Source organism: Spermophilus citellus (assembly GCF_964194105.1).
Source record: "Spermophilus citellus genome assembly, chromosome: 11".
NCBI lineage: Eukaryota > Metazoa > Chordata > Mammalia > Rodentia > Sciuridae > Spermophilus > Spermophilus citellus.
The window spans coordinates 41,424,812-41,447,865 of NC_138192.1; the positions used below are offsets into that span (position 1 = coordinate 41,424,812).

The window sequence follows — 23,054 nt, forward strand, 5'->3', positions numbered from 1 at the left end:
AATCCCTATTTTAGAGGTCCCAGGCTCCATTCCTCAGGGCTTGAGCTGAGGCAGAACCTCATTGCAGAAGAGTGTGGTAGAGGGAAACATGATGATCAGAAAGCAGAGAGAAGCTCCACTTGCCAAATACAAAACATATACCCCAAAGGCACGCCCTCAATGACCCTCCTCCTCCAGTTATACCCTACCACTTCAGTCACCATCCAGTTAATCCCATCAGGGGATTAATTCACTGATTGGGTTAAAGCTTTCATAACCCAATTGTTTCTCCTCTAAACCTTCTTGCCTTGTCTTACACGTAAGCTCTTGGGGAACACCTCATATCCAAGACTTGTCCAAGCACTGCTTACTGTGGTCTCATCAGAACATTCTGGTATTTAATATTCTCCACAAGGGGACTGTAAAACCATTTCCAAATCAGAGACTAGGACTTGACACTGACCTAGAAAGCTGAAATACTCTTTTCCAAGGAAGGGGACTAAGGAGGGAACCAAAGCCTGCTGTCCCATTATTTCCACTTAAGACACTTATAGTCTTTATCTCCATGTCCCTGGCCTGACCTCACCATAGTGTTTCTGTCCCTTCCTCCCTGCCCCCTTTCCCAGCACTGCTCATCCACACATGGTCCAGATGTCTGCAGTGTTTGTTTCTTTGTATCTCCATGAAGAAGTCATTGATAAGCTGCACAGAACCTGGGGTTTTCATGTGTTCGTTCACACAAAGACAGGAGAAAGAAAGAAGTCAACAAATTGTGCTGGTTAAATGATGGGCCTCCCCAGCCTGCCTCCTTTCCTTTCCAGAAGTAAGAAGGCCAGGGAAGGGATTGTGCTCCCATTATTCATCCTGCCTCAGAACCACTGTCCTTCTATGCCTGGATCAGAAAGACATAGGCATGGGGACAGGAACAAGATGGCACTTAGGCTGACATCTCGTCTCTACGTACCTGCCAGGAGCTGAGGGAGCCAAGCAGGCTTCCCTGCCAAAGTTCCTCTTCTGTACTTTGTGCACAAATTGGGTCAGTTGGGAGTGTACCCAACTACAATAATAAATCTGGTCATAAGTAGGGAACTTCAAAGAGGGGACTTTAACATCCCAAAATATTCTCTGCACTTTGAGTCTTACCATGGCCCAAGAGCCTGAGGGAACAGGGAGTGGCTGCAAATGCATACATCTGAAGCAAGGTAACATCATCCCATATGCCTCTCATCTACCAGGGGCCATGGGACTACCCAAGCCACCACAATTCTACAAGTTCAAAGGGATACCCACAGCTGCAACTCCTCCCATTAGTCAGGTTCAGCCTCTAATCCAACTCCTTTAGAGAGCTTGGTGGCTGTAGAAAAGCTATTGCCCCTGAGTGCTGATCTTAGCATGGCAAAGATCACTTAGCTGGGGAGAGCATGTCAGAGGATACACATCCCCACAAAGGGAGAGACAGAGGCTAAGCCAGATACTCTCTATTGTGAGATTTAGAGAATGAGGAGAGAGAAAAAGAGAAAAATAGGAGGAATGATACCTACTTTCAATAGAAATCAGAAGGCTTGAATGAATTCAAGTATTTTTTAAAATATTTTTTAGTTGTCAATGGACCTTTATTTTATTTATTTATATGCAGCGCTGAGAATCAAACCCAGTGCCTCACACATGCTAGGCAAGTGCTCTACCACTGAGCCACAACCCCAGCCCCAAATCCAGGTATTTTTAAATTTGAGAAGTGTCAGAGCCATATATACCTCACTGCACTCCATACAAATGAAAATATGAGCAGGAATAAAAGAAACTGCCATAAGGGAGTCAAAGGACAGGGTGCTCTAGCTTGCCCCACCTCTATCTTCCTCCATCACAGCTTCTATGGGAGTCTATGGCCCAGAACGGCTATGCCTTGGTGCTCTGGGGCAACAGGCCTCTCCAGGGGCCTGTCCCAGCCTGCAAAGATAGCAATGAGAGTTCAAGCTTTGGGCCTGGGGAGCCACAGAGTCTGTAGATTGGAAGCTCTTTATCAATAGGTAGTTGCGAAGCAGATGGAGCAACTTTTTTTTTTTTCCATAAATGGAGCACAACTTTTCATTTCTCTGGTTGTACATGATGTAGAATGTGCAGTCATACCCATACACAGGGGTAGTAATGTCCAATAATTTTACCATCTTCCCCTCCCCTCTCCCCTCCCTTCCCTCTTCTAAAGGAAGTAGCAAGGAAACAGTTAAGTTATATGTACCAAATAACAATACTTTTTTTTTTCAGAGCTGGATATTGAACCCAGGGTCTCATGCATGCTAGGCAAGTGCTCTACCACTGAGCTACACCCCAATTCCCTAAGATACCAGACCTTCTGATGTCACGTACCGAAGCATATGCTTGGCTGCACACTTGGGCTGCAGAATGTGGCGGGTCTGCTGTGGGTGCTCTTCTCACTTCCTCCTCAGGCCTGCTCCTCCTAGAAGGCGAGGCAGCTGAACAAAGACTCAAACCAGGACTTTCCAAGGTTGCTGCCACAGCCCCTCGCCAGATCCTCCATCTCTTCAGGTCTGGCCTTGTTGATCAGCACAGGAAACTTGTATTCTCCCTCCCAAAGATTCACTTTCCATCACAATCCCTTCCCTGGCCTTCTTACTTCTGGAAAGGAAAGGAGGCAAGCTGGGGAGGCCCATCATTTTTTTCCATTTCATTTTTCACTTTTCATTCCTTAATTGAGTTTGCAGCCCCTGAACCACATTGCCAATGGCAACAATTAGGTTCTTTTCTCAGATGAGTAAAGAATGGGAACCCAGGTGAGTAATGACTGAGGGAGCCCTGTTGACAATAGCTGTAAAAAGACAGAAAAGAGCACCATCATTCAAGAAAACTGATGTAAGGGCTAAAGGCCATGCAAAGACAGAGAAGATGGAATACCTAAATCTTAGAATCAATCCAAAATAATCATGGAAACTGTTGCCTTGATCACTCCCATTTTTTGTCACCCCATCCCAGATCTCAACTTTTTAATTTAAATTTATTTTATTTTATACTAGGAATTGAATCCAGGAATCTTAACCACCCAGCCACGTCCCTTTTTATTTTTTATTTTGAGACAGGGAATCACTAAGTTGCTGAGGCTAGCTTAGAATTTGTGATACTCCTGCCTCAGCCCCCCAAGACACTGGGATTACAGATGTGGGCCATCACACCTATCCCAGGTTTCACCTTCTATTGCTCTACCAAGTCACTTTCTTTTTTCTTCTTCACAAATTGGGGAACCCAGTCCAGTCCTCCATCAGGCGTCAGGTATCGGGTTTAATTTTTCAGGGGCTCTTTTTTGGTAGGGAGAAGAGGGAAACCAGGACAGGTCTTTCCCATCACCGAAGGAGGCAGGTTCCAGGAAACAGTCTCTTCTCGATGTTTCTTCTGTTCAAGGTCATGAGCCCTACAAATGAGAGTTAAGAACTTTTCCCTCAGAAGGAAAAATGACCTTCAGAAATGGAGGCAAAAAGCAAAGCTTCCCTAATGACTTCCCCCATGTTAATAAGGGCTTCAAAAATTAGAGGATGCTCTAAAACTATGTAGAAGAGGAAAGAAAGGGAATTAGCAATATATTAGCTAATAAAAGGAGGGAAAGGAAGAAATAAAAATTGGGCTTAAGAAGCAGGAAAGAATTCCTTCTAATTATATAGCTGGCCATTCTAAAAAAAATTTAAAGTGGTTTATCAGGTTATATATAAATAGTGCAAATTAACATAATTAGACAGTGGTAAGAAATTACGTAAATTGTGCCCCAAAGAATTAAGGCCTAATACTACATAGTATGAAATCCCATATACTTGCCAAGGGGGATACACTTGTCTCTAAGCTTCAATGAAACTGAAGTGCAGCTATATTTTGATCAGTCACATGACTCCTAGTGTTTAATTTTTTTTAAAGCAAACCAATTGCTCTTGAAACTGTATTATTGATTTAAAGATCAGAAATTTCCCCTGTGGATCCTTGGTATGTTTTGAATTACATCCCCTCAAACTCTCTATGTTGCAGTTCTAACCCCAGGATCTCACAATCTGACCTTATTTGGAAGTAGGATCATTATAGAAGTAATTAGTTTAATCTGTTAAGATGGACCTTAGTCCTTTATAAAGACTAGCATCCTTGTCAAAAGGGGGAAATTTGGATGCAGACATGGACAGAAGGAAGAGAAATGATGAGACACAGGAGAAGAGGGCCATCTGTACACCAAGAAGAGGGTCCTAGACAGATCCTTTTGTCAGGCCCTCAGAAGGAACCAACCCTGCTGACACCTCGATTTCAGACTTCCAGCCTCCATATTTTGCAAGGTAATAGATTCCTGTTTTTAAGCCCTCTAGTCTGTCGGACTTTGTTATGGAGCTTTGTAAACTGACACAATTTTTCTAGAGAAGAGACTGCAGTGGGTCCTATAGGCTGCTGCTCCTAGGGTCCTAGGTGGTTCAAGTAAGTATCTGGAGGACCAAGACCTTCTGCTCAGGTAGTCAGCTCTCTGAACCTGCTCAGCCCAGAAGCATCCCCAAGTATCCAGAGTAGGGTTTTGAACCTGTTCCAGGTTGGGTGCACTGTGGGTACAGCCTGTGAGCATAGTGTGGGAAAATGGGCAAAATAGAGGGTAGGCATTAGATGCCATAGTCAAGCTACCTCGGTTACATCCTGGCTCCTCTGCTTGTCAGCTCTGATCCTCTGGCTATCTCTCAAGGCTTATTTCCACATATGCAAAAAAAGGAATGATAATAGTAGATCCCTTCCTCATAGAGTTGGTGCAAGCATTAACTTAGTTAATACACATAAAGGTTAATAGCTACAGCAGGATCAAAAGAATACATGAGGAGCTGGGGTTGTGGCTCAGTGGTAGAGTGCTTGCCTAGCATGTGTGAAGCACTGGGTTTGATTCTCAGCACCACATATAAATAAATAAATGTCCATTGACAACTAAAAGAAATATTAAAAAAAGAATAGCTGGTACATAATAAGTGAGCAATTGGAGTTAAGATATTTTTGCCATTATCAAGTAGTAGTAGTAATAATAATTATAATTATAATAAAATTATCATTATTTTGAGACATGGCATCTATCAGCCCCCACCAAAATCTTAAAAGTTCTCATGCCAGAATGATACTTTCGATAAGTGGCTGGATCACACAGCTTTAGAAAAGGCCAAATGTACCATTTCTCTCAGCTTTGGATAGACACTTATGGTAAGCTCTGGGCAGCACTTCCCAGCAGAATCCAGGGACAACCATTCTGTGCTGCCTGTGAGATGAGGAGCCATAGGCTTTAGCTGCCACTGGACTGGGACAGGCATCAGTGACCTGGTTACAGAGCCTCTTCCCTCCTCTTGAAAGTGAACTGAGGAAGTTCCTGAGGGAATGGTTAAATTTATCTTCCAAAATCAATCCTGGATGCTCTCTTAACACAAAGACTAAAGGACAACTGAGGCCCCACAGTTCTATATCCTATAAAAAGACAATAAAAATTGTAGGTGGAAGGGACTGGAAATGTATATCAGTAGTAGAGAACTAGCCTAGTGTGTGTGAGACCGCTGGTTCAGTCCCCAGCATTGCAAAAGGATTTTTTTTTTAAATATAGGCTTTGAATGAGGAAAAGACTAATAGTAAACAAAGACGAATGGGGGGAGAGAAAGGGAGAGAGAAGGGAAAGCATATGGAAATGGTAGGAGACCTTCAATGATACACAAAATTATAAGAGGTTATGAGGGGCAAGGGGGAGGGGGGGAAAAAGGGGAGAGAATTGAACAACAGCAGAGGAGGTAGAGAGGGAAGATGGGAGGGGAGGGGAGGGGGGATAGTAGGGGATAGGAAAGGAAGCAGAATACAACAGTCACTAATATGCCATTATGTAATATTGTGAGTATGTAACAGTTGTGATTCTGCAATCTGTATCTGGGGGTAAAAATGGGAGTTCAAAACCCAAGTCTAATGTATGAAAGACGATATATCATGAGCTCTGTAATGTTTTGAACAATCAATAAAATATATATATATATAGGCTTTGAGCCTATTAAAAGACTATAAAGTGCATGCCTGTAGCACCAGTGATTTGGGAGGCTAAGGAAGGAGGATGGCAAGTTTGAGGCCAACCTCAGCAACTTAACAAGATCCTGTCTCAAAAATTTATAAAAGGGTAGGGGGTGTAACAGTAAACTGCTCCTGTGTTTAATTTCCCATACCAATTTAAAAAAATCTGTATAATGAAATGTTTACCTCAGTCATAAAATAAACTTAATATAATAGTCACAGAACATCTAGCTTTGGGCATTATTATTTCATGAAGTACCATACCATGTAGAACAGTTATGAAATTTATGCCAAGTAAATCCATTCATTCTAAATGCCTGGTTGTAGGAGTGCTGGGCTTGTGCCTGGGCACACAGAGGTGCAGAACCCCTTGATAACACCTGCAGACACAGGAATAACATACACAGTGAGGAGGAGGAAGGCCAGACTAGAGCAGATAGAGGGGAACCAGCTCCTCAGGCCCGTTCCCGAGCACTCTCAGATACCCTGTCAGGCCTGAATTCCAAGGCAAGAGTTTCGAGGGGCCTTCCCCACAGAAACCAAGTGGCTTCAGGGGAAAACCTACAGATTTATCCATATCAGGAGACTGCCACAGGCTAGCCTGTGGCGTAGACACTTTGATCAGCCTGATAGTTCCAGTCATTAAACACCAACAGGAGACCACCAAAGTTCACCCATACCAGGAAAGTTATCACTGAGACAGACTGAGGGAAAAACAAAAAACACACAAAAAGAGACAAAGCAGGGGGGGAAAGCTTCAAAATGCCAATATAACAGAAAGATGTTTCCATGAAACATAAATAGGATACTATTTTAAGATCAGAGAATAAGGACAAGTTTTAAAAAACAAAGATATGACAACAGATATAACCTGAATAGTAACATTGGACAATAAAATACAAAAAGAAAGGGAAAAAATATCCAGAGAATAGAATTTAAAGCAAAAACAAATCCAAACAAAAACAAATCAGAGCTGGGGTGGTGGCTCAGTGGTAGAGCATTTGCCTAGTATGTGTGAGACACTGGGTTTGATTCTCAGCACCACATAAAAATAAAATAAATAACATAAAGGTCCATCAACAACTAAAAATAAAATTAAAAAAAAAAAACCAAACAAACAAATAAACAAACAAAAATTAGTGTTCCCTAAGAAAAGGGTAATTATAAGAAATATAACTATAGGATTAACCAGGAGATCTAAAACACAATGAATGGGGGGCACAATGCAAGAAGAATATTGTCAAATATGAGAGAAAAACACAAGAAGAATATTGTCAAATATAAGAACATCTTTCAGAACTGAAAGGTAGCAACCCCCGGTTTAAAGAGACTATCAAGTTCTCAGGATCGGAACTCAAGCACACATACATCAGGTCCATCAAAATGAGATTTTAGAACACAGAGGATAAAGAAAAGATCCAGAAAACTTAGAGAAGAATAGGATCAGGTCACAAAGGACTGAGATGTTGACTGTCACTGGATTTCTCAACAGCAATCATGGAAATTATTTTCAAGTTAGAATTATATACCCAACCAAACTATCAATATCAATCAAATGAAGGGCTGGGATTGTGGCTTAGTAGTAAAGCGCTTGTCTAGCATGTGTGAGGCCTGGGTTCAATCCCCAGCACCATCACACAAAAAAAATAAATAAATAAAAATAAAAGTCAATCAATCAAATGAGAAGGCAGAATAAATATATTTTCAGACTAGCAAACCCTCAAATACTTACCTTTTATGTAACCCTTCTCAGGAATGTGCTCTACCAAAATAAGGAAGTCAACCAGGAATATATGGAATCTAGGAAACACAGAATCCGACACACACACAAATAAATAATAAGAAAATCATATGTAACAACATGGACGAATTCCCAAAATATCATGCTGGCTGAGTAAAAGGGTATCATACAAGTACACACAAAAGAATATAGACTGTATGATTCCTTTTTTATGAAGTTCTAGAAAGAAAACTAATCTATAGAGACAGAAAGTGGATTAATAACTCTCGGGGGCTGGAGGGAGGGTGCAGTATGTGCTAGGTGTTTGGAGTGGAGGAGCAGCAAGGACCAATAGCAAAGAAACTTGGGGGGACGGTGATGGAAATGTGTTGCATCTTGATTGTGGTAATGGCTGTATGAATGTTTACATCTGTCAAAACTCACAGAACCTGTGGACTTAAAAGTGGTATATTACAAGCATTTTGGGGGTTGGGGTGTAGTTCAGTGGTAGAGTGCTGAGGTTAATACCAGTACCAGTGTCACACCCCAAAAAAGTGTTACATTTTATTGTATGTCAATTATACTCAAAGTTGATTTTTTTAAAAGAGGATGGGAATCTAGGATTTCCCCAGAAAAGCTGTGAAGTGGATCTCAGGAGCTACTAACTCAGATTAGACGAAAGGATAAAAGCTTCTAGAAGGAGGTCTCCAGGGTAAAACTGGAGCTGTGATTGCTGTGCCTGAACTATGTTCCCCCAAATTCATATCTGAAACCCAGCCCCTCATGTGACTGTATTGCAGTCTGAGTCTTCAGGGGGTGATTAAATTTAAATGAAGTTGTAAGTGTGGTGCCCTGACCCCACAAAACTGGCATCTTTGTAAAAAGAAAGAGACACCACAGATCTCCTTCTCTCACCTCTCCATGAGGACATAGGGAGAAAGCAAACATCTACAAGTCAAAAAGATAGCCGTCCTTGGAACCCAAACCCTGCCAGAACCTTGATCTTTGACTTTCCAAACTCCAGAACTGTGAAAAATAAATCTCTGTTAAGTCATCCAGTCTATGGCATTTTGTCATGGCAGCCTAAGCAGACTAAGAGTCATTTTCTGAGAAGCCACTATATGGTGTGGGAGAGACTGGCATAAGTATATTAAAAACGAAACACAATTTTAAAAGGCAATTATTAACTTTAGAAAATCAAAATATATTGTTTGCAGAAAAAAAAAACACCATTATAACATACTACTTGTTATGGTTTAGATACAAGGTGTCCCCCCCGCCCAAAGCTCATGTGTGAGACAATGCAAGGTTTAGAGGAGAAATGAGAGTCTTAACCCAATCAGTGAATTAATCCCCTGATAGGGATTAACTGAGTATGTAACTGAAGGTGGGTATGGTGTGGCTAGAAGAGGTGGATCATTGGGGATGTGACTTTGGGATATATATTTTGTCTAGTGGTGAAGGGAATCTCTCCCTCTGCTTCCTGGTAGCAGGTCTGAAGTCACTTCCCTCCACCACACTCTTCTTCCATGATGTACAGCCTCACCTCAAACCTCAAACACTGAATCCTGCCTTCTATGGACTAAGACCTCTGAAACCATGAGCCTCTTCTACAATTGTTTTTCCTCTACATAAATAAACTTTTCCTCTTCTACAGTTGTTCTAGTTGGGTCTTTCAGTCACAGCAGAGGAAAAGCTGATTAAAACACTACTTAACTTAGCAAAGAGTATAAACCTGTAACTATATTGGAAGGATGGGGCCAGGGAGGGAAAAAAGAGAGTTGTCTTACCTATCATAATAGGAAGGCACCAGCAAATAAACACCATAAATCAAGATAAGGTAGCAAAAGCTCATAGCTTAGATATAGGCTATGCAAGTCTGTTTCTTAAGAAACCATTCAATGTGCACCAATAAAAAAATATATATACGAAAAACAAACCATTCAATGAACTGAAAGTGCCTACCCAAGGAATTGTTTGATAAATCTGACTTCTTTAATGACATAAATTATTATTTGATTTAATTTTTTTTAAAAAAATTACTGTAAACAAAAAAGGAGGATATGTTCAACAATATCAAACGTTATGAGTGGTTAAGTAATGACCTGAAATAGTCAAATCTATTAATTAGAAAGACACTACTCACTCCCCAAAATACTTCAGTGGGTTGGTAGGGGAAGAAGTCACATGGCACTGGGTTTTATTGGAAAATAAGAATGCCAGCTGGGCACAGTGGTACAAGGCCAGCAGTTTCAAGGCCAGCCTTAGCAACTTAGCAAGACCCTGTCTCAAAATTTTTTAAAAAATTAATAAACAGGCTGAGGATGTAGCTCAGTTGTGAAGCATCCCTATGTTCAATCCCCACAAAAAAAAAGAAAGAAAAAGAAAAAAGCCCAAACCAAAAAAATACTATCCCCCAAAACCACACACACTATTGTCGTGATCCATTCTGTTCATTGGTAGCACTTATTCCCCCCCACTCACTGTATTTGAAGGCAAAATAGAGTTGACAATCCTCCTATCTCAGGAGACCTGTGTGTCATCTCAAATAAAGGAGATGCATTTCCTCAGTGAGTGAGATAAAAGGGATGAATCACTGTCTTTTAATTGATTCAACATGTTAAGAGCCTGTTATGGAAGCCCGGATGTGGTACCCACCCATACTACTTGGGAGACTGAGGTGGGAGAATCACTTGAATCCAGGAGTTCCAGAGCCTAGGCAACTTAGGGAGACCTAATTTGGGAAAAACAAAGAAAAAGTGAAAAAGCAAACCTCCTAGGGGCCAACCTTGCCATGCTCTGCTAGATGACAAGGACAGAGTAATGAGGACCACAGGTCCTTATGTTCCAGGAGGTGTGGGCCTAGTTAGGGGACCTTCATGTGTTTTTTTGTAATAGACATTATACTATCACATAGTACGAGATATAAAAGTATCACATAAAGTGCAGGAGAGAAGCTGGGAACCACTCACTGCAGCTCTATAATGTTCAACATTAGCAGTCCTTGATTGGATCCCTCTGGCACTTGGTAACCTAGTTCCTGGAGACTAAATATGTTTAATCTGTGAAAAAGCCAGTCATTTCCGTGTTCCTCAACATCAAAGCAGTTTTGTGCCTGGAGAAATCTGGAAATTTTCAATGTTATCTGAAAGTTCAGCAATGGTTTCCACAACCATTTAAATTCTTGGTTGCCTTTACCTTAGTTTTTTTCCCCCCAGATCCTGGATCTGTGTTTAATTATTTAATAGAGGAAGTGACTATTACTTAGAAAGTTAAACTGAGGCACTCAACTTCGAACCATGAAAATCTGCATAGGCAAGCAGCAAAAGCAAGTAGGGCTGCCTGCAAGTTGTCTTAATCATAGTCCCTCATTAGTCACATTTACCATGCCAGCTGGACTCTCAAATATCCCAATCTTGCCAGCCCTCCACATCTGGTATGGCTTTACTATGAAGTCTTTTGGGAAGTAATAGGGTAAAAAGAGAAATAGATGCCACCAATTTCCTGGGCTTTATAAGCCATGGTCCTAGGAGAAGAAAATAGGAAGAAGAATGGTGGCTTTCTCATAAGCCAAGAAATGGCTTGGAATCTGCAGAGGAACCTAACAACCATTTCCATGCTTATCTGCTTGTCACAGAATTTCTCTTTGTGTTATACATATTTTTTTTTGTAAGCAGAGACTATGGTCTATCATTTGTATATTCACATGATGCTGCACTAGAATCATGCAATATATCTAATGACATTTCTCAGAAATAGCAGAACACACCCAGGAAATTCCCAAACTGAATCTCCCTTGCTATTTCACTGCTGCTTGGATATCTTCCTAATGCCCATATGAAAGCCTGGGAGCTTTCCTCCTAAAGACGGTACCTCTGGGATTCAGGCTGTTGCCTGTGATCACTTTGGCAGCATTCTTTCCCTCAAGTCTCTGCAATGCAGCAGTTGCATGATGCCAAAACTGCTTCCTGTCATGAAGGCCTATAAAACCATGGCACACGGGCAGAGAATTAGAAGCACAGCTTGTTAAACAGGCACCAGTGAATATACATAGCGCTATTTTACAGATAGTTTTCATGTGCTTCTTACTTCATCCTACTCTCCATTTCTAGTACAGCGCTGTCCCCCTAATAAGTTTTCTGGCCTCAAGAAATAAGGCTTCTCCAGGGGATGGGGTTGTGGCTCAGAGGTAGAGCGTTCGCCTAGTATGCATGAGGCACTGGGTTCGATCCTCAGCACTATAAAATGGAGATATTGTGTCCACCTATAACTAAAAAATAAATATTAAAAAAAGAAATGAGGCCTTTCCAAAGGGAGATCAGTAGAATAGAGGAAAGGGACCAAGGAATGGGAGGTGGAGAGAGAGGGAAGAAAGTGGTAGGGAGGGATAATGTTATATTGTGTGCATGGACTAATAAGTAACAACAAATCCCACCATTATGTACAACTATAATGCACCAATAAAAATGTGGGGGAAAAAGAAATAAGAACTTCCTTTAAAATTTTTTTTCTTATTACTTATACATGGAAGTAGTATGCTGATTTTAAGTCCTTTAGGTATAAACCTAGGAGTGGGATGACTGGGTTAAATGTTGGTTCCATTTCAAGTTTTCTGAGGAATCTCCATATTGCATTCCATAGTGGTTGCACCAATTTTCAGTCCCACCAGCAATGTATGAGTGTGCCTTTTCCCCTCACATCCTCACCAACAATTATTGTTGTTTGTGTTCTTTATAACTGCCATTCTGACTGGCGTGCGATGAAATCTTAGTTTTGATTTGCATTTCTCTAATTACTAGATATGTTGAACATATTTTTATATATTTGTTGATCAATTGTATTTCTTCTTCCATGAAGTGTCTGTACAGTTCCTTTGCCCATTATTAATTGGGTTATTTGTTTTTTTTGGTGTTAAGTTTTTTGAGTTCTTTATATATCCTGGAGATTAATGATCTATCTGAGGTGCAGGTGGCAAAGATTTTTTTCCCATTTTGTAGACTTTCTCTTCACATTATTGATTGTTTTCTTTGCTGATAAAAACCTTTTTAGTTTGATTCCATCCCATTTATTGATTCTTAATTTTACTCCTTGTACTTTAGGAGTCTTGTTAAGGAAGTGAGTTCCTAAGCCAACATAATGGAGATTTGGGCCTATTTTTTTATCTACTAGGCACAGGGTTTCTGTTCTAGTGCCTAAGTCCTCCGTGTATTTTGAGTTAATTTTTGTACAGGAAGAGAGATAGGGGGTCAACTTTATTTTGCTACATACGGATTTCCAGTTTTCCCAGCACCATTTATTAAAGAGGCTATCTTTTCTCTATGTATGTTTTTGGTCTTTGTCTAGTATGAGATAAGTGTATTTATGTGGGTTTGTCTCTGTCTCTTCTATTCTGTACCATTGGTCTAAGTATCTGTTTTGGTGCTAATAGTATGCTGGTTTTGTTACTATTGCTCTGTAGTATAACTTATGATCTGGTATTGTGATGCCTCCTGCCTCACTTTTCTTGCTAAGGATTGCTTTGGCTATTCTGGGTCTCTTATTTTTCCAAATTAATCTTATGATTGCTTTTTCCAGTTCTATGAAGAATGTAATTGGGATTTTAATAGGAATTGCATTAAATCTATAAGACAGTTTTGGGAGTATGGCCTTTTGACAATGTTAATGCTGCCTATCCAAGAACATGGGAGAGCTTTCCATCTTCTAAGGCCTTCAATTTCTTTGTTTTGTATTCTGTAGTTTTCATTGTAGTGGTCTTTCACCTCTTTTGTTAGGTTGATTCCTCATTTTTTTGAAGCTATTGTGAAGAGTAGTTTTCCTAATTTCTCTTTCAGTGGATTCATCACGATGTTTAGGAACACATTTGATTCATGGTTGGTAATTTTCTATCCTATTACATTGCTGAATTCATTTATTAGTTCTAGAAGTTTTCTGGTAGAATTTTTTGGATCGTCTATATATAAAATCATGTCATCAGCAAATATTGATAGTTTGAGTTCTTCTGTTTGTATCACTTTAATTTCTTTCTTTTGTATAATTGCTCAGCTAGTTTCTAGGACAGTGTTGAACAAAAGTGGTGAAAGAGGGCATCCTTGTCTTGTTCCAGTTCTTAGAGGGAATGCTTTCAATTTTTCTCCATTTAGAATGATGTTGGACTTAGGTTTAGCATATATAGCTTTTACAATGTTGAGGTATGTTCCTATTATCCCTAGTTTTTCTAGTTTTAAACATGAAGGGGTGTTGTATTTTGTCAAATGTTTTTTTCTGCATCTATTGAGATGATCATATGATTCTTGTCTTTAAGTCTATTGATGTGATGAATTATGTTTATTGATTTCCATATATTGGACCAACCTTGCATCCCTGGGATGAACCCACCTTGATCATGATGCACTATCCTTTTTAAAAAAATATTTACTTTTTTAATTATAGGTGGACACAATAATCTTTATTTTATTTTTTATGTGGGGCTGAGGATCAAACCCAGTGCCTCATGCATGCGAGACAAGCGCTCTCCCTCTTAGCTACTATCCCAGCCCCATGATGCACTTTTAAATATGTTTTTGTATGTTATTTGGCAGAATTTTATTGAGGATTTTTGCATCTATGTTTTTCAGGGATATTGGTCTAAAGTTAAGAAATGAGAGCTTTCTTGCCTAGCATGCACGAGACCCTGAGAGGGAAGAAGGAAACAAGTGAGGGAGGGAGGAAAAAGGAACTAAGGAAGAAGCATTTTGTTTGGTTCCAGACTGGAGAACTCTCTTCATAGTCATTGAGCTCTGGCTGTAGCAACTTCCCATTTCTCCTTCTTAGGCCAAGGTCTAAGAAGAATTGTTCTCTGTGTTTATTTCACCTTTTTTTCTCTTCAGAAACTAATTTTTACTGAGATAGTCTTTACATACCCTTTCTTCCTTTTATCACCATTTGGAGAGCTGACTCTTCTACCATTGTTTCCACACCTCTCTTTTTGGAAATTACTTCTTTAAGTTATTTGGCAGGCCCATCTCTACCAAATAAGTTCAAATAAAAATAAGTCTAAAACCCATTTTATTAATATTAATAAATCTAGAACCCATCTTTGCTACATTGGCCTCAATAAGACTAGACAGTGTCAATCCATTTATGAAGGAAAGGCCAGTTTCCAGGATGTTTACCTAGTTATATTTGAGGGGCAGTTAAAATGACTACTCAGATGGAGTGATTTCTACAAGAAGGATGATGCAAAAAAAATGAGGAGGGAGAGGGAGAGGAGAAGAAGAAAAAGAAGAAGAGGAAGAAGAGAAGGAACAGGAGGAAGAAGAAGAGGAGGGAAGAAAGAAAGAGAGAGAAGAGGAAAAAAACAGGACAAATTCAATACTGAGAGTGAGGCACATAATTGAAAAAACTTTAAAACACAAAGGAAAGAAAAAAAAAAAAAGGAGCCTAACAAATTTTGAGTACCTGCCACAAGTTAAATATTCGACAGGCCCTTTAATTATCTTATTTAATCTGTATAACACCATAAGGGTACAGCTATTGGATACTGATGCTTACAGAAATTGAATTATTGCTGGCAGATGTAGGTCAGTGGTAAAGTGCTTGCTTAGCATGCATGAGGCCCCATTTTCAATCTCTAACACTAGAAAAAAAGAAGATAAGAAATTAAATAATTGTTTAAAGTCACAGAAACAAGAGAAAAATCAGGAATTCAAACCCAGGTCTCTTTGCCTCTGCTTTAGCCAAGTTCACCTGGTTGTGGGAGGTAACTAAGCATAAACAAAAGGGAGATTTAAGAAAATGATGCACATTGAGAGGCTAAGAACTCAGATGCACATTGAGACGCTAAGAACTCAGTACATAGGGTGAAAGACAATGACTGGGCCTGGAGTTGTGGCTCAGTGGTAGAGTGTGGCGAGCCGCTTCTGCGGACTGTGGTCGCCATTACAAGATGGCGCTGGCCTTGTGGTGGTCTGTGATAAACAACTCCTTCTTTGGGAGAGTTGGCACATGGTTCTTTGACACCCTACGAGAAAGCTCCACGTGGCAGCTTCGCATTGGGTGTTTGGATACTTTATTAAGGCTGGGAGGGGCTTCTGGGAGATTAGAAGAACTCTCGAGAGCTTGAATAAACAGCTGTAAGAAGATTCCCGGTGTTGCGTCTTCCTTGCGGGCAAGGGGGTCGCGACAAGTGGTGCCGAGACCCGGGAAAATCAAAACTTGCAAGTCGTCAGAGGTGGTGCACTGAACAGTCCCGGTAAGTGGGACCCCACAGTCCCCGTGGGTGGGACCCGACAGTCCCCGTGGGTGGGACACGACAGTCCCGGTGGGCGGGACCTGATAGTCCCGGTTAGTGGGACCCGCAATCAAAGCGGAGTCAGCTCCTCTACAAAGACAGAGAGAGCCTCATATTTTATTGCAGCTGCACTGTGTACTTTTCTTTTGTTTCTGTGTACTTTCGTTTTGTCCTCTGTATCTGTTCTGTTGCTGTGTCATGGGTGTCACATCTTCAAGCCCGCTTCTTCTGGCACTAGACGGCCTGTTACGTTCCAAAGGCCTGAAAGTGAAACATAGTATCTTACAGAGATTTTTGCAGAAAGTAGATGTTGCTGCACCGTGGTTTGCATATTCGGGCAGCCTTACTATGCCTTGTTGGGATAAATTGGGCAAGGATCTTGACTTTGCTTGTGAGCAGGGCATATTGGAGGGTGGGGTGATTCCCCTTTGGAAGATAGTCCGTAGTTGCCTCACAGATGGCAGATGTCATGACGCACTTGCTAAAGGACAGGAGGTTTTAGAAAAGTTACATGAGGAGAAATCGGAGACAGCAGGCAGTGCGATATCTCAGGAGGATGGGAGTGTGCGGAGCGTGAAACAGGGGAGGAGACGATTATCTCTGACAAAAGGTGAGGTATCTCGGGAGGATGGGAGCGTGCGGAGCGAGAAGCAGGGGAGGAAACGCTTGTATCCAGATCTCAGTGCGCTGCGCACACCCCCATGTGGAAGCGGGTCAGAAGAAGAGGAGGATGAGGAGGAGGAGCTTGGGAGGCTGTCTCGCCAGCTAGGGAGTTTAGCTGCTGGAGAAGGGAACGAAGATAGACCGGGGCTCAAGAAATGTGATCCTCCGGACCCACCGCCGTATGGTGGGGGTGTTTCGGGGAGAGCTTTCCATGCTCAAACATGGAAGGCTGTTAACGCTGAGATGGGTCTTGCTTATCCAGTTTTTCAGGATGAGAATAGGGGAAGATTTTCGGAGCCTTTAGATTTCAAAATTGTGAAGACCCTGGCAGAGTCTGTACGCACTTATGGGGTGGATGCCGCCTTCACATTAACTCAGGTGGAGAGTCTGTCTAGATTCTGTATGACTCCCTCTGATTGGGCTAGCCTTGTTCGGGCTTGTGTTTCTCCGGGCAAGTATTTGGACTGGAGAGCATTTATGCTAGAGGGCGCAATAGAGCAGGCCGCCCAAAACCATGCAGCAGGACATCCTCATTGGGATAAGGACATGCTTTTGGGGCAAGGTAGATTTGCTAATCAACAGACAGGATTCCCTCCTGAGGTATATGATCAAATTAATAACATTTACATTCGGACATGGAAGTCACTTCCAAATAGAGGAGAAGTGTCTGGTAATTTGACCAAGATTTTACAAGGCCCTACAGAACCCTTTTCAGATTTCGTAGCAAGGATGGTGGATGCTGCTGGAAAGATTTTTGGGGATCCTGATAGAGCCATGCCCCTTGTTAAGCAATTGGTCTTTGAGCAATGCACCAAGGAATGTAAAGCAGCAATCGCTCCTTATAAGAACAAAGGCATAGAAGTATGGATGAAAGTGTGTAGAGAGATTGGAGGGCCTTTAACTAATGCAGGTCTTGCAGCTGCTGTCCTTCGGATTGCAAAAGGGGGCAATCCTGCCGCCAGAACATGCTTCCATTGTGGTCAACCCGGTCATATCAGACGTGAGTGTCCCAAAAATGTCAATTTTACTGGACCTCCTCACGGTGGCCCTTCCACTGGCCTTCGATCACCGGGATTGTGTCCAAGGTGCAAAAGGGGGAAGCATTGGGCAAAAGAGTGTACATCAGTGAGGGACATCCATGGACAGCTTATTTCAGCTGGGCCAAAAAACGGCCGACGGGGCCCCCGACCCCAGGGCCCGCAAATATATGGGGCAGTGGAGAATGTCACACCCGAACCCGAGACATGGCCATCTCTACGCCATCCCATGAAACGCGGAGAGCCACTACAGGTGCCGCGGGATTGGACCTCTGTTCCACCTCCAGACTCGTGTTAACACCTAAGATGGGAGTCCAATTGGTGGAAACTGAGTTCAAAGGGCCTCTACCACCTGGCACTGTAGGTTTGCTAATTGGACGTGCATCTTCCATTTTGCAAGGTCTTCATGTTTTCCCTGGAGTCATAAGTCCTGATACTGTAGGGATAGTAAAGGTTATGGTGGAAGCTCCAAAAGGCATTGTGTCCATCTCCCCAGGAGATCGGATTGCTCAATTACTGGTTTTGCCTAGTTTACATGATCATTTCCCTGCAGACTCAAAGTCACGGACAGGGAATGAGGTTGGTACCACCGGAGGGAATTGTGCTTATTTGTCACTAGATATGAGTAATCGCCCTACTTTGGAATTAAGCATAGAAGGTAAATCAATTGTGGGCTTACTTGATACAGGTGCAGATCGTAGCATCATTGCACTTAAGGACTGGTCTAAGGGATGGCCAGTGCAGACTTCTGATCAATCTCTGAAAGGACTTGGATATGCCCAGGCTCCTCAGGTTAGCTGTAGACATCTTTCCTGGAAGGACCCGGAAAGACATCATGGTACTTTTCAGCCTTATGTACTTAATTTACCTATCTCTTTATGGGGCCGTGACCTGATGAAAGACATGGGGTTCACTCTTAGTAATGACTATTCCCCAGTGTCCCAACAAATTATGCACAATATGGGGTATAGGCCAGGTTTAGGACCAGGAAAACATTTACAGGGACGTAAGCATCCTGTACAAGGTCATCAAAAGCTTGACAGATTTGGTCTGGGTTTTTCCTAGGGGCCGCTGAGGCTCAAATACCCATAACATGGCTCACCGAGGAGCCTGTTTGGGTGCCTCAGTGGCCTCTTCCCTCGGTTAAACTGGCAGCAGCCCATGCTCTAGTTAAAGAACAACTTGACTTGGGTCACATCCAACCCTCTACTTCTCCATGGAATACTCCCATATTTGTCATTAGGAAAAAATCAGGGAAGTGGCGCCTACTGCATGATCTACGAGCGGTTAATGCTCAAATGCAACCTATGGGGCCCATTCAGAGAGGGCTGCCTCTGCTCTCTTCTGTTCCTCAAGGCTGGCACATTATTGTTATTGACATTAAAGACTGTTTCTTTTCTATTCCTTTACATCCTAAAGACTCGCAGCGTTTTGCCTTTACCCTTCCCTCGTGTAACCACGAGGAACCAGATCAAAGGTTTGAGTGGATAGTGTTGCCGCAGGGAATGGCTAATAGTCCCACAATGTGTCAGATGTATGTAGGGAAGACACTTGTGCCCCTCAGACAAAAGTACTCCTCCATCAAGATCATTCATTATATGGATGATGTGTTATTGGCTGCTAAATCAGAACAAACAGTTCATGAGGCCTATGACGACCTCGTGAAGTTGTTAGCACAATGTGGGCTGCATATAGCACCTGAAAAGGTTCAAACAGGAGATTCTATTAAGTATTTGGGAGCAACAATTGGGTATGACAAATTACAACCACAAAAAATCACCATACGAACTCAGGATCTTCAAACTCTAAATGATTTTCAAAAACTGCTGGGAGATATTAATTGGATACGAGGATATTTACATATTTCTAATGTTGTACTACAGCCTTTGTATGCTACTCTTAAAGGTGATCCAGATCTTACTTCCCCTCGTAGCCTCACCAAAGAGGCTAGAGCGGCCCTTATGACAGTAGAAGAAGCTATACAACATGCCACTTTATGCAGGCTCCAGAGTGATAAACCTTTTCAATTATGTGTGCTTGCCACTATGCGGCAGCCTACTGGAGTATTATGGCAAGATGGACCTTTGCTATGGATACACCCACATGTATCCCCAGGAAACTCCTTAGAATATTATCCTGATGCTGTTGCAGCATTAGCACTTAAAGGGATTCAACAAAGCATTCAATTTTTCGGACAATCACCTTCTTCTCTTATTATACCCTATACTAAAGCTCAACTTAATGTTTTGTGTGCTACTCTAGATAACTGGGCTATTCTATGTTGTTCGTTTCAAGGGGATATTGATAATCATTACCCTTCTCATCCGTTACTCCATTTTGTTAAGGAACATCCTATTATTTTCCCTAAAGTAACTTCATCCAGTCCAATTCCGGGGGCTGTTAATATTTTTACTGATGGTTCCAAGTCTGGAATGGGAGCTTATGTCATTAATGATTCTCCCCCTGTCCAGCATCAATTTGCTCCTGGAAATCCACAATGGGTAGAACTACAAATTGTTATTGAGGTGTTTAAACAGTGTTCTTTTCCTTTTAATCTCATTTCGGACTCCATCTATGTGGTGCAAGCACTAAAAATCCTAGAGGCTGTGGGAGCTATTAGTGATGCCCGTAATGTATCTGCTTACTTTAATCAGCTTCGACAGCTTATCTGTAGCCGCACTGCTCCCTTTTATCCAATGCACATCCGGGCTCACACCTCTCTCCCTGGTCCATTATCACAGGGTAATGCCTGTGCGGACTCAGCCACTCGAGGTCAGTTGATCTGTTTGGCTTCCTCCTTAGAAGAGGCTAAATTGTTTCACCAAAATTTCCATGTTAATGCTTTAACACTGCGCAGGCGTTTTTCCATTTCTAGAGCAGATGCTCGGCAGATAGTATTGCACTGTCCCCATTGTGTCACATTTCTTCATCCCCCTACTTATGGAGTGAACCCACGGGGGTTGAAGCCACTGGTTGTCTGGCAAATGGATGTGACACATATACCTGACTTTGGTAACCTCAAGTATGTCCATGTTTCTGTTGATACGTACTCTGGAGTTATTCATGCTTCTGCGTTATCAGGAGAAAAGGCACGTAATGTCATCACTCATTGCCTGGAAGCCTGGGCGGCGTGGGGTGCGCCCACGTCCCTTAAGACTGACAATGGTCCTGCTTATACTGGCAGACAATTCACGTCCTTTTGTTCTACTATGGGAGTGCAACTTACTCATGGTCTGCCTTACAATCCTCAAGGACAAGGCATTGTTGAGCGTGCTCATCGCACCTTAAAGGAAACTTTACAAAAACACAAAGGGGGAATAGGAGCTGGACATACTCCTAAAGAATGCTTGTCCTTAGCTCTCTTTACTATTAATTTTTTGAATTTGGATATTCATGGTCGCTCTGCGGCCGATAGACATGTGTTCCCTCAGCCCTCTGTGATTGGCTATGTTAAGTGGAAAGATGTTCTTACGGGCCAATGGAACGGCCCCGACCCCGTGCTGACATGGGCACGAGGATCCGTATGTGTTTTTCCCCAGGATCGCACGGAACCATTGTGGGTCCCTGAACGCCTGACAAGAAGAGTCCTGACGCCAGCTACTCAGCAACAAGAATTACCACAGCAATCCCGTGATGAGGATCTTCATTCTGCTGAGTGCTCTGGCTCTGGTGCTGATGCCGATGACACAGACGACACCAATGCAATGGTGGGCGGTGGCACGGGCTTGGCCAATGCCGATGCCGGTTCACGGTAATTCCAGTGTCCTTCCCACTCTTTTCTCTACCTCGTGTGAGATGTCTGCGCCCTGTGCCTCTCCTAGAGGGGACGTGGAACGCATTTACAATCAATCTCAAGTTAATCTCACAGGAGTGTTTTGTTTTAGCCTTGGGAACGCTCATTGTATCCGTCTTAAGACCAAGAATTTGACTAACTGGGACAATCCATTGCAGTCCAGTCAAGTCTCAGGGAGCATTCTCAGTACTGTATTGGGCCAAGTAGTCTCAGGGGAACAATCAGGCTCAGGAACCTCCGTAAATAGCTCTGCTTTAACCACAACTACCTTGGCTAGTATCTCCGAGGTACTAATTCCAATGCCCCCATATTCTAGTGGACTTCCTTATGCCACTCATTTTAAGGCTTCTCCTTACTGTACCCCTAATCTTGGTTTCCCCCCAACATTCACGCCTTGTCAGGATTATTCTTGGGAGAAACGTCAAGTTGCTAAAGGTTTCTCCCTTTCCCCCTCTCTTAAAAGGTATGTTTATGACTTTAGCAACAGTGCCAACTCCTCTACAGGAGTGGGTTGGTCCTGGTTTCAATGGCTGATTTCCAACACAAAGGGGGCTTCAGCTGATATTTCTGCACTGGCTCAATTGCTGGGAGCCAAAAGTTGGTTGGCTAATGTTTTTGGCACTGTTTACGAGAGTGAGCGAGGTAGTAGACTCACATCTGTTTCGTTCAACTCTCTGTTGGATAATGCCACATTGCCCCCTGCAGCGGTTTGTGTTCAATCTCCGTTCTTACTCCTTTTGGCTAATGACACCTCGTCAGAAATGCTGGATTGTTTTAATGTTAATTGTTTCTTATCTGAATGTTGGGATGGTTCTTCGGCTGTAGCAGTGGTTATGAAAATTCCAACCTTTGTTCCAATCCCAGTTATTGCGGACCCTGATAAATTCCCCATTGTTGAGCTACTTAGAGTCCGCAGGGATTTTGGAATCACAGCTGCTATAGTGACAGCCGTGGCGGTATCTGCTGCTGCAGCGGTCGCGGCCGGAGTGGCCATGGCCAATCAAGTGCAGACTGCTGCCTCCGTTAATCAAGTTGTTCAACAAACTTCTATGATACTTGAGTCCCAAAATGCAATTAATCAACATATTTTGTCAGGGATCTTAGCTGCCAACCAAAGAATAGATTTACTCCAAGCTCAGGTAGAAGAATTGGCTGATTTGGTGCTTTTGGGCTGTGTTGATCAACGTGCACATTTATGCATAACCTCTGTCAGATTTAATGATTCCAGGAATGCCTCCCGTATCATCGGAGAATACTTGGCCGGAAATTGGTCCATGGCAGCGGAAGACATGATCCAGTCTCAACTAACCCAGATAGCTGTCTTGAATAGTACCCACGTTGATCCCATAACGTTGGGTCAATTCACTGATTGGATATCTTCTGCCTTTTCCTTTTTTAAAGAGTGGGTGGGGGTAGGCATTTTTGGCGCAATGTGTTGCTTCGGTATGGTTCTCTGTTTGTGGTTTCTCTGCCGCCTTAAGGCCCGCAATGCTCGCGATAAAGCTATGATTATACAAGCACTTGCAGCTTTGGAAACTGGCA

General features: G+C 42.3%; 1 protein-coding gene across 1 annotated transcript in view; it reads right to left on the reverse strand.

Moving 5' to 3' along the window:
- Window positions 1–3,264: 3,264 nt before the first annotated feature.
- Window positions 3,265–23,054, reverse strand: part of ZRANB3 (zinc finger RANBP2-type containing 3) — a 275,518-nt gene continuing 255,728 nt past the window's right edge. The window contains exon 22 of the mRNA XM_081262030.1: window positions 3,265–3,400. Coding sequence (XP_081118156.1) covers window positions 3,392–3,400 — 9 coding nt within the window. The 3' untranslated portion in view covers window positions 3,265–3,391. The remainder of the gene's footprint in view (window positions 3,401–23,054) is intronic.